The 11,127-nt window shown below is 36.5% G+C and overlaps 1 protein-coding gene across 9 annotated transcripts; it reads left to right on the top strand.

The window, feature by feature from the left end:
* Window positions 1-3,446: 3,446 nt before the first annotated feature.
* Window positions 3,447-10,282, top strand: LOC113283738. Of its 9 annotated transcripts, none has more exons than XR_003327612.1 (6): window positions 3,447-3,704; window positions 5,607-5,756; window positions 5,872-5,968; window positions 7,591-8,022; window positions 8,812-9,003; window positions 9,143-10,282. XR_003327612.1 is itself a non-coding variant. In XM_026533077.1 (6 exons), the coding sequence occupies exons 1-5, from the start codon at window positions 3,658-3,660 to the stop codon at window positions 9,410-9,412; spliced, it is 459 nt and encodes a 152-aa protein (XP_026388862.1). In that variant the 5' UTR covers window positions 3,447-3,657; the 3' UTR covers window positions 9,413-9,457; window positions 9,572-10,282. The 9 variants fall into 9 exon arrangements, 3 of the variants coding, with proteins under 3 accessions (XP_026388862.1, XP_026388864.1, XP_026388863.1); XR_003327611.1 differs by having other exon boundaries at window positions 3,447-3,752; window positions 8,867-9,003; XR_003327610.1 differs by having other exon boundaries at window positions 3,447-3,752.
* Window positions 10,283-11,127: the final 845 nt, after the last annotated feature.

Below are 11,127 nucleotides of genomic sequence, written 5' to 3'. Positions count from 1 at the left end.
ATCCTAAATAAAAGCGCTAAATGGAGTGGTTACTTCTCTTATAATGACATGATTTTGGTCTAACTAATTCAACGTGGAATAATAACTGCTGCTGTCTGATACTCCATAGCTCTTGCTCTAAGGTCGGTACATGATTGGCCGATTGAAATCAAATATGTACACTTTTAACGGCCTTGAATAAAATTTTATGACCTCACTTTACCAACTTCTGAGTTTCAACTTTCACTAATAGTAACTTCTGAGTTTTAACTTTCACTAGTAGTAGGAAGCTTTTAAGAGACATAATTGTTTTACTAGATTCTTTTTCTTCGTTTATAATCAGTCATGTAAGTAGAAATGTTAATCAGATTTCTAATTCCATTTCCAAAACAGTGAGGATGGATAAGTTAGTAGTTGAAGAGTTCAGTATTGATATTCTATTATCCAGGTTTTATGAAGCTGACAAGATTTGTTGAATAAAATCATCTAGTTATCCAAAAAAAAAAAAGACTTTCACTAATAGTAACTCGTGCTTCCCGACCTTCAATATTCTAAACCATATCCACCTCATCGATACCGACGTTTGTCCACAATGTAGCACTGGTCCGGAATCTGCTGGCCACATTCTCCTCCATTGTCGCGTGGCTGTGGTCGCATGGAACATTCTCCACACAAGACTCCCTAGTCACTTAACCACAACCCAAAATCTTCTAAACTTTCCAAATCATCAAATGACAATCTCACAAATTTTACAATTGAAAACTCACCCCTTTGTCAAAACAACCTTCTGTTTCCTTTTCTGGTCTTTCTGGATAGCTAGAAATGATTACATTTATCGACAACGACAACCAAATGCGGGTAACATCGCCCAGATGGATCTCTCTCTTCAACAAGAGTTCTCTTGGGCACAAGAGCACCTCCCTCCCGTGCTACTTGGAATATCAGCTCCTGCAAACCCAAGAAATGGAGAACGAACGTCTACTACAATCTTCATAGGCTGGATCAAACCTAATATAGAGTGGGTCAAGATCAACACAGATGGAGCAGCGCGAGGACGCCCCGGAATAGATGGAGAAGGTTTCATCTGCAGAGATGCTTATGCCAACACCCTGGTAGCCGTAGCACAACCACTAGGAATTACCACCGCCCTCACAGCTGAGTCATGGGAAATGCTCATAGAGACCAGGACGACAAAAGAACGAAGTTGGCCAAAGGTTCAATTTGAAACCGATTCGGATAACCTACTTCGATTCTTAACCTCAGATGTCGATCCACCATGGTACATATCAGGAATGATCGCTTGATATGATTTTTAATTTGTTGTCGTAGTAAATAGGATTCGAACTCTAAGACTTTTGAAGACTAAATTTAAAGGTTTAATGAAAATAATAAAGTGAGGGTTACTGGGACTAGGATTCCACCAAATTCATATCATAAGGCTCAATTATTCATTCTCAACAATTATCACTCAATAAATAAATAAAACATCGACTCTTGTTTTTCCAAAGTAGATCCTCAAAACATTAGTTATAAATCGTAAGCATGGGACATCAAACATTTAAGCAAGCATGACCCATCTAATAAAATGATAACTAATTAATCAAAATCATAATTCTATTTTAATTAGTGCAAAAGTCATATAGAGAATAAAATAAATTCACCCATGTATGAAATTCGGATTCCTCCGTCGACCCGGTGTAGGGGTTTAACTTCTCATATTGTAGACACTCTCAAAAGATATTTTTATAGCTCAATTAGTGCTTACAATAAAGAAAAGAAGAGAAAAGACTATAAATAGGGAGTTTGCAACGGTTGTCAGCCGTTACAAAAGCCCCGTTACAACTTATGCACTTGTTACAGTAAACAATATTCGGAAACTGTCGTAGAAAAACTGTCACTAAGACCAGAAAATGTGATAGTTCTAAAACGACAGACCTACTGAGTCGTCTGTGTTCTTCGTCTTCTTCTTCACGGCAACAGCAGAGAAGTTGCTCTGCAACTCTCTATTCTTCGCCCCAAACTCTCGATATCTTTTCTAAGACATCCGATGGCCTTTTTATACCTCACCAGCACCAAATCTTCCACTATAACTCCGTATAATTTTCTCTTCAATTCTCAGCAGATGCGGGAATATTTCTTTCCTGTTTTTCTTCTCTTCACGCCTCTACTGCTGTCAAATCTCTCCAAACGCGTGCCATACACATTCTGGTGGAGTAATACTCGGTTTATTCACACAAGAAACTTCCAAAAATGTAGCCGAAGTCCAAAAATATCTCACATGAATATTTCAGAGGAATATGCTTTATCTTGTTTAACTCCACGTATCTTTCCTTTTCTTCTCATATGCGTGTTCTGAGCTGGCTTTCCTTGTTTATCTTGGCTTGATAGGGTAGAATTTTGTTGAGTAAAGAAGAAAATCTTCTCCCATGCAATACGTATCATCAAATATTTCGTGATAATCTTCCTCTTGAATGCAGTTCCCTGCATTATCAAAACTCTGTGTAACTCCTTGATTTTCTTAATTACAACGCACTTACCATTCCTGTTTGGTAAGAATAAGTCATTCTCCAACGAAAACAGAAAGAAAATCTCGAGAAGATCTCTTGTAATCACTTACAGAAACTCGATATCTTTTCCACACTCTGTTTCGCTTCACACGGATATCCAGCCCAATTCTTTCGAATACAATGACTATACCAAGCCTGTTTACTGCTAACAGATCCAACAGAACTGAATCCAGCGATTGAATCTTCTTTAATTTCCACCAAAAATCGAACCCTAATATTTGCTGCCATTTTTCCCGCCAAAAATCAGATTCAAATGGGGAAGAAGATGGTCGCCCCTTAACAGAGATGGGGTGCGAATAGCCAAGGGTGTAAATAGTAAAGAAGGTGCCTCTTATCAATGAGGTGTCCTTTAGTAATTGAGATGACCCTTGACCAATAGTAAGACTCCGAATAACATGTGTCCTCCGTGGGTGCTTTTAACAACTTTTCGAGCAACATTTTCCACAAGAGCTTATTTCCTTAAAAACACTTAAAACAAGATTATTAGTGATAAAATGAGTCCCATCTAATGTATTTATGGGTGAAAATATGTTTCACTTTCGTGCTTATCATCGCTAAAACCAAACAAATCATGGGTCAGATCCCTCACTGCACCATCAACCACAATTACAGGGAAGACAATCAAGCGGCAGACGGATTAGCCAATCTGGCAGCGGACAAAAGTCAATTAGAGAACCTTACAACTTTATTTTGGGATCACACAATCCCACCATGTATCAATCAAATTGTAATGGATGACTCCTTGGGTATTACTTATCCTCGCGTAATTGCCGCTTAATTTTAATAATATCTTCATGCTTCAAAAAAAAAAAAAAAAAAAATCGTGCTTCCGACCCCCAAGCTCGGCCCTTTTACCTAATACGCAAACTCTACGGTTGGTTCGCTGGTCCAAAACACAATACCTCTATTCATTTTGCCCAAAACTCTCTCCCTGTCTCTATATGAAATTTCCAAACCCTAATCTCCAAAAATTAGAAATGAAAGTTTGATCGGGAGGTATAAACCTTAACTTTCATAGTCTCCGCAAAATCATTTTCTTGGTTTCTTCTTTTATCACTATAAACCCTAACTTTCAATCGGTAAAGAAGAAATTGGAAGCTGAATTGGAAAAATGTCAAGGATTCCGGAAGAGATCATCTACAATGAAATTCTATTGAGGTTACCAGTTAAACCATTACTTAAATTTAAGTGTGTTTGCAAGAAATGGTATGCCCTAATCTCTACCTCTGATTTTGTTAAATTGCACCTTCATCTTACTGCCCACACAAAAAATAAACCTATTCTCATGCTTGAATCTTCTGCTTATGAAAATAGATTTTACCCCATCAGTTTAGATGTATTAGAATCATCAGTATCTGAAATTAAACCCTCTGCTATTGAAATCGATTTCCCGTTCAATTCTTATTTTCATTATGTTGTTAGATTCGTTGGATCATGTTATGGTTTAGTTTGTATATGGGTAATGGAAACTTTCGGTGAAATACATGGTGTTAGGGAGTTTCTTTGTCTTTGGAACGCAGCAACGAGAGAATATAAAAGATTACCACCGATGATTAAAATTGATGGAATTGAAATGTCTGCGATATTTGCTTTTGGTTATGATCATAAGTCTGATGATTACAAGTTGGCACTAGGTCTAACATCTCCTCGAAGCAAGGATACAGTTTTCCAATTCTATTCGGTAGCATCAAATTCATGGAAACCTGGGCCAACTATGCCTTATGTGTTTTGTGATTCTGTGCAAAGGCATGGAGTGCTTTTTAATGGATACCATCATTGGTTAGAGAAGGCTCAAGATAAGTTTTTCTTACTCTCTTTAGATATATGTGACGAGAGTTTCAAAGAAATGCAACTGCCGAAAGAACTTTTAAAGAAGAGTCGTGAGGATGATCTTATAATTCTGGGAGTGTTGGAAGGGTTCCTTTGCATACTTGAAAGCTCATACGTTAATGGTGTTAAGATTAATGTTGAAGTATGGGAGATGCTGGATTATGGAGTTCATGAATCTTGGGCTAGACACTATATCATTATTCATGAGAGCATTATCATGGACTGTATTTCAGATTTAGTTGTGTTGTGGTCTTTTGAGAAGGGTAAAATTCTATTCATGAATTTGGGTGGATTAGTTTTGTATGACCTAGAACATGGAAGTGCTAGAAAACTAAGTAACGGTGGTAGTTTCAGCAGGAATGCCGGGTACTATATTGAAAGCTTAGTTTCTCTCAAGTCTGGTACTTATGTTGGGGGTACAGAGGAAATAGAGGAATTAGAGAACCCTAAAGAAGAAGAATAATCTGTGGAAGGAAGAAAAACTGGTGAAGTTGTATACGTTATTGTTCTTGCTGTTGCATATTCCTTGAGTTGTTAGTAATATGCTTTCTTCTAATTTTCAGACCCTTACCTTCATATGTATCATGGACTTCTTAAAATCAGTAATATGTTGTCTCCAATCTAGAGCCATAGTTTTTTGCAATTCATATCAGGAGTTGTTCTTTTTTTTTTAATGCTTTTATGATTTTGTTCTTTCTGCTGTATTGTTACAACCCATCAGCTTTTGTTATGTGATCGGCACTTTGTTTCTGCCTGCAACCGACATGGAACTTTAATGCCTTCTTTTATCTGTTTGTGTATGCTAAGATTTTATTTGGATTTTTCAAGCTTCTATGTTTTTGTTTTGATGTACTAGTCGTTAAATAGTATTGGATTGGTTTATTTGGACAGTGAGGTGGGTTAAATGGAAGGGTTATGATAAATTTGATGTATCTTTAAGAATCTTATACGTGGTTAGATTAGTTAGAGAAGAACTGAGTGTACACCTTGCTAAAGTTGATGGGTAATTACAGGAGGGGAGAGATAAATGCATTACCAAACCCAATTTCACTGTATAGATAACCAATTTGAGTGATGTTTACTGTTAATTTTGTTTATGCATGGCTGGCAAACATCTGGGGAACATTCACTGCAGAATTTTGTTTACTCAACCTTGAAGTTCCTCTCTACGATTATGTTTAATTTTGTCCACTATTGAGTGATGCTCCTTCTTGTGAATGATGTATTTAGGAGGATGGTCATGAAATAGGAACATGAACGTAATAACAAGGGTGGATTTGCAAGGAGTTTTCTCCAGCAGGCTCTAGTTACAGGGAAAGTTTTGGTTTAGATGTTGGCAGCTGACAGCATTCTAAATTTACGAGTTGTTTTTCTTTCCCAGTATGTGAATCTCATTTCCTCGTGTTTAAGGAACTTTTATACGTGCAGAACTGTATTGTGTTTGTAATGAATACTTATACCTGTGCTTGAACCTGGGTTTGCATTACAATTTCAGATTAGGGATGAGGAGATTGAAGAAGATAGAGCTAATTATCAGCTTGAAATGATGAGATCTTGAGAGAGGTTAATTCCGACAACAGCATTGTTGGGTGGTACGTTATCCAGTTTCCTATTTGAGGTGAAATTCGTGCTTGGAAGTTGAAACATGGCACAACATTCTGGCATGTGCATAGTTTGCTGCTAAATTATATGTTTCCCATTTTTGTTTACATATTAGGATCGGAGTATCCAAATTTTATTACTTAGATCCTGTGTTACAACGATACGCCTAAAAAAAATAATCAGCCGTATCGATATGTATTTACACGGATACGTGTACTAATACTCCCAATACTTCAAGATACAACTCAGTTAGAAAACTTTGACTAAATATTAGAAAATTTAGATATTTTACTAGATTCTATGAGAAGTTTTAACTATAGTGACAAAATATTAGTTCTGAATCTGTCCACTGATCTTGCTCTAGACTTTCTTCCTTCTTATCCAGACTTTTTCTCTCTTCAGTGAGGTTAATCATACATATTATATTTTAATCATGCAAACACATGTATGTGTTTTGTTAAATTTCTATCTTACAAATAATATATTTATGTTAAACTACTGATCAATATTGAGTATGCCGTATCGCCGTATTTTAGTTTTTCAAGTTGGTGTATCATAGTAGCGTACTGGTATCTTGTATCCGATACTGTATCCGTATTGTTGCAACACAGCTTAGATCACGTAAAACCAACCTGGAATTATCTGCTGCATATCCTTATCATTCTCCTTGTTTACTTTTGGATGCATCAGGGAGAGGGTTGCGAATCTTTAATTTTCTTTAAAAATTATTCCATAGCACTCAGGTTTTATTCGCACTGCAGTACTGGCCATTGGGGTATGCGGAGGCTGCCCAGTAATACCTTTTCATGAATAATATTGACATTCATAGATGTAATGTTCTAGTGGACCAAATTTATTATTTATTAGAGTTCTATTCCCACATACTGTATGTTCATATCCAAAACATTTTCAGATATCAATCAACTTTGCCAGGATCATTTCAGACTGTGGAACTGATTGAGACCGTAATGAATTATAAGATAAAAGATTTTTCATGTGTACTTAGCATTTCATCTATTTGAACTTCAATGTACATTAATAAACACTTGTTCATACCTCAAACAGAAAGCATTTTTGTGTATGTGCACCTACTAAATTTGAAATTCGTAAGAAAAGGGCAGTCCAACTCCTCAGTATATTTGTTCCATACTGCGGTAGTGATGCACAAAAAACTAAAGTGGATATTTTTGTATTCTTCCAAAGATATCATCTTGCTTGCTGGGAGATTTTAAACCCAAATGTATGTCATGTATCAATAAGGTTTAAACATAACTGACAACTGTTGAGTGATCTGGAATATCAGCCACAAATGGTAGAATTTCCCTATATCATTCCATTTAGCCTCTGGCAATACCGATGTATATATTATAGTCATTCTATTCTTCAATTTATTTTAGATTTTCCTTAGTTTGTCCGTTTAAATTTTGCAGTGATTGATTTGCTGTTTAGATTGTTATTGTCAGTAGAAAAATGTGTATAGTTATTTTTTTTTTGTTATTATTCTATTTGGTAACTGAATGGACATCCAAGTAATTATGTCTCAGTGATGTAGCTCAAACTCTGTGTGCCTTGTTTAAAAGAGTTGCTAACTGCTATTTTTTTCCTCAACCAGGAAAACATTAAACGATGTGTTTGTCATATATGATCCAGCAATGTCCAATCAAGGCGTTTTAGCTCTCAAGGCTATGAAGCTCACATATTCTTTCATGGAACGTCTATCCAGTGTGACTATGACCTTCTGCAATTATCGACCAAACAATTTAGGTAATGAAATGTGGAGTTTCTGATTGAATGCATGGACAGGGCCTGTCAATGGAGCAGCAGAAAAATGGAAAGATTTTTCTGAATCCACCCCACAATTAGCTTTCCTTCTAGTAAAAGTGGCTCTCCCCCTAACAAATATCTTTATGAATTCATTGTTTTCATACACGATACTGGTATAACATACTGTCTTTTGTTTTTCCTTTACTTCCGATATTGGTATAACATACTGAAGCCTTTCATGTCAGCAAGCGCAACAGCACACATGGCTTCAATAGAGAAGGTAACCTTTCACGTCAGCAAGCGCAAATATTAATTTATTTATATTTCTACATATTGATACTAAGAACTTCAGTGTCAAGGCTGTTGCATTAAGGTCTTCAATTTGGTTGTGCCACCAATTTCTTGTGTGGTCAGTTATCAATTGGTTAAAAAGACATTACTTGACTTAAGAGCTAGTTTGACCTTACTTTCCTATCATGTGCACAACCAGTTAGGTCTTGGCTTGTTGAAACTGACACAGATGACAGACTTTAGATACAACCACGATTTGGCCTCATCTCTTGATGAAAACTGAAAAACAACCTAAGTTTCCAAACTTTTGCTTCAAGGTCTAAAAATTTGGGTTGGTACAGAAATCTATTCCAAGTCCCTCATCATCTTTGCTCTATAAGATAGGGAGCATGTGTACTGGCCTACTTGGTAACAACTAACAAGTCATGGTTGGCTTCAGTTGGTGTTAGCTGAATACCTGAAGGGTTGTTTGTCCTGGTAGGGTACATATTATTTAGCTAGCACCAAACTATCCAATATTACTTTTATTTCATTGAAGTAAAGCAAACTTTCTTTACAAGACATGATATATTTGTCAGGCTGATGGAAAAGTCATCCAACATCTTGTGATGTTTTGGTTTCTAGCAAGTTATGCTAAACTATCTGCGGCACCATTTAAAGTCCTCCTATGTACAATGCAGTACTATAATCAGTCATTAAGTTAGAGTGTTGTCCAGTCCAATGTGCTCCATGCGTCTTATTTTATTATAAGTATGACATCACATTTATGTATCTTCAGGGACGAGAACATTCTGCAACCTGGGTTTTTTGAACTGCTATGTTGAATTTTCCAGGGGTACTTGTGTCCAGAGCTTCAGCAGACATTATATCTCATGAAGGGGCACTGCAAGAAATTGAGTTGGGAACTGCAGAGGTTGAGACAGACAAAAACCTTCTTTTCCTTTCAAAATGTAGTCGCAGTAGGGTGAAGGTATGCTTACCTCACAACGGTAAATGGTAAAATAATTCATTATACAAACGGACTGTCTGCTGTTTTGGTGAATTGTTCCACCAAACCGTGCACCAGCTGATGCACTTTTTTTTTTTTTGGTATGTTCATCTTAATTCAGTTAGACGGTTGAGGTTCTTCTATGGCTGTGCCTCTATGGGTTTCTTGCTACATGTTTTTGACTCTTCTTCCTTGCATTTATGGCCATTTTACTTCGGTTTTTTGGTGGTTCAAGTACTCGTCGGAGCTCGGGTCACAGAAATCTGGAATCATCGGTTGATAGAAGAAAATGATGGTGATATGAAGTTTTTATGTCTTTGGAACCCAGCCACCAGAGAGTATAAGAAAATACCGGAACAACCGATTGGAAATAATGGAATGTCTGCAATAATATGCTTTGGGTTATGATCACAAGACTGATGATTACAAGTTGGCAGTAGGTGTAACAGCTCCTCGAAGCAAGGATATAGTATCCCAATTCTATTCGTTAGCATCAAATTCATGGAAACCTGGGCCAACTATGCCTTATGTGTTTCGTTATTGTGTGCAGAGGCATGGAGTGCTTGTTAATGGATACCATCATTGGTTAGTGAAGGCTCAATGTAAGTTCTTACTCTCTTTGGATATCACTGACGAGAGTTTCAAAGAGATGCAACTACCGAAAGAACTTTCGGAGAGTCAGGAGGATTTTAATTTTATGATTCTGGGATTGTTGGAAGGGTGCCTTTGCATATTTGACAGGTCATATGCTAATGGTGTTCAGATTAATGTTGAAGTATGGGAGATGCTGGATTATGGAGTTCATGAGTCTTGGACTCGACGCTATATCATTACTAATGAGAGCATTATCAAGGGCCATATTTTAGATTTAGTTGCCTTGTGGTCTTTTGAGAATGGTAAAATTCTATTCTTGAATTCCGGTATACTAGTTTTGTACGACCCAGAAAATGGAAGTGCTAGAAAACTAAATAACGATGAGAGTTTCAACAGGACTACTGGGAATTACTTTGAAAGCTTAGTTTCTCTCGAGTCTGGTACTTATGTTGGGGGAGAAGAGCAAATAGATGAATTAGAGAAACCTGAAGAAGAAGAATAAGTTATAGAAGGAAGAAAAATTGGTGAAGTTGTATATGTTATTGTTCTTGCTGTTGCATATTCCTGCAGTTGTTGGTAATGAGTTATGAAATTAGTAATATGCTTTCTTCTAATTTGTAGACCCTTACCTTAATATATATCATGGGTTTCTCTTAAAATCATTAATATGTTGTCTCCAATCTAGAGCCATATCTTTTTTTTTTTTTTTTCATTTTATAATGCTTTCATGACTTTGAATTTTCTGCTCTATTGTTACAACCCATCAGCTTTTGTTATGTGTTTGTGTATGTTAAGATTTTATTTGGGTTTTTTCGGCTTCCATGTTTCTGTTTTGATGTACTACTCGTTTAATAGTATTAGATTGGTTTATGTAGACAGTTAGGTGGGTTAATTTGTGTACTCGAACTCTTACCCTTGATTAGATGGAAAGGTTATGATAAATTTGATGTGTAAAAGATGATTCCAACTCAAGTATCTATTGTTTAATAAAAGTAAGTTTCCTGATCGTGTTATTCTGTTATAGCATTTTAAGAATCTTATACGTGGTTGGATTAGTTAAAGAAGAACTGAGTGTACACCTTGCTAAAGTTGATGGGTAATTACAGGAAGGGAGAGATAAATGCATTACCAAACCCAATTTCACTCTATAGATAACCAATTTGAGTGATGTTTACTCTTAACTTTGTTTATGCATGGCTGGCAAACATCTGGGAACATTCACCGCAGAATTTTGTTTACTCAACCTTGGTGTTCCTCTTTGGGGTTATGTTTAATTTTGTCTCCTGATAGCCTTTATATTTTGTCTTTTTTCTCCACATTACATAATCCTTCTGCAACAAGGCTCCTTTTTGTGAATGACGCGCGTACTTAGGAGGATGATCATGAGACAGATACATGAACATGATAACAAGGGTGGCTTTGCAAGGAGTTTTCTCCAGCAGGCTCTAGTTACAGGGAAACTTTTTGGGTTGGATGTCGGCAGTTGGCAGCTGGAAGCATCCTTGATTTATC

The sequence above is a fragment of the Papaver somniferum genome, chromosome 5 (genome assembly GCF_003573695.1).
Source record: "Papaver somniferum cultivar HN1 chromosome 5, ASM357369v1, whole genome shotgun sequence".
Taxonomy (NCBI): domain Eukaryota; kingdom Viridiplantae; phylum Streptophyta; class Magnoliopsida; order Ranunculales; family Papaveraceae; genus Papaver; species Papaver somniferum.
This window is presented reverse-complemented; position numbering and strand designations above follow the sequence as displayed.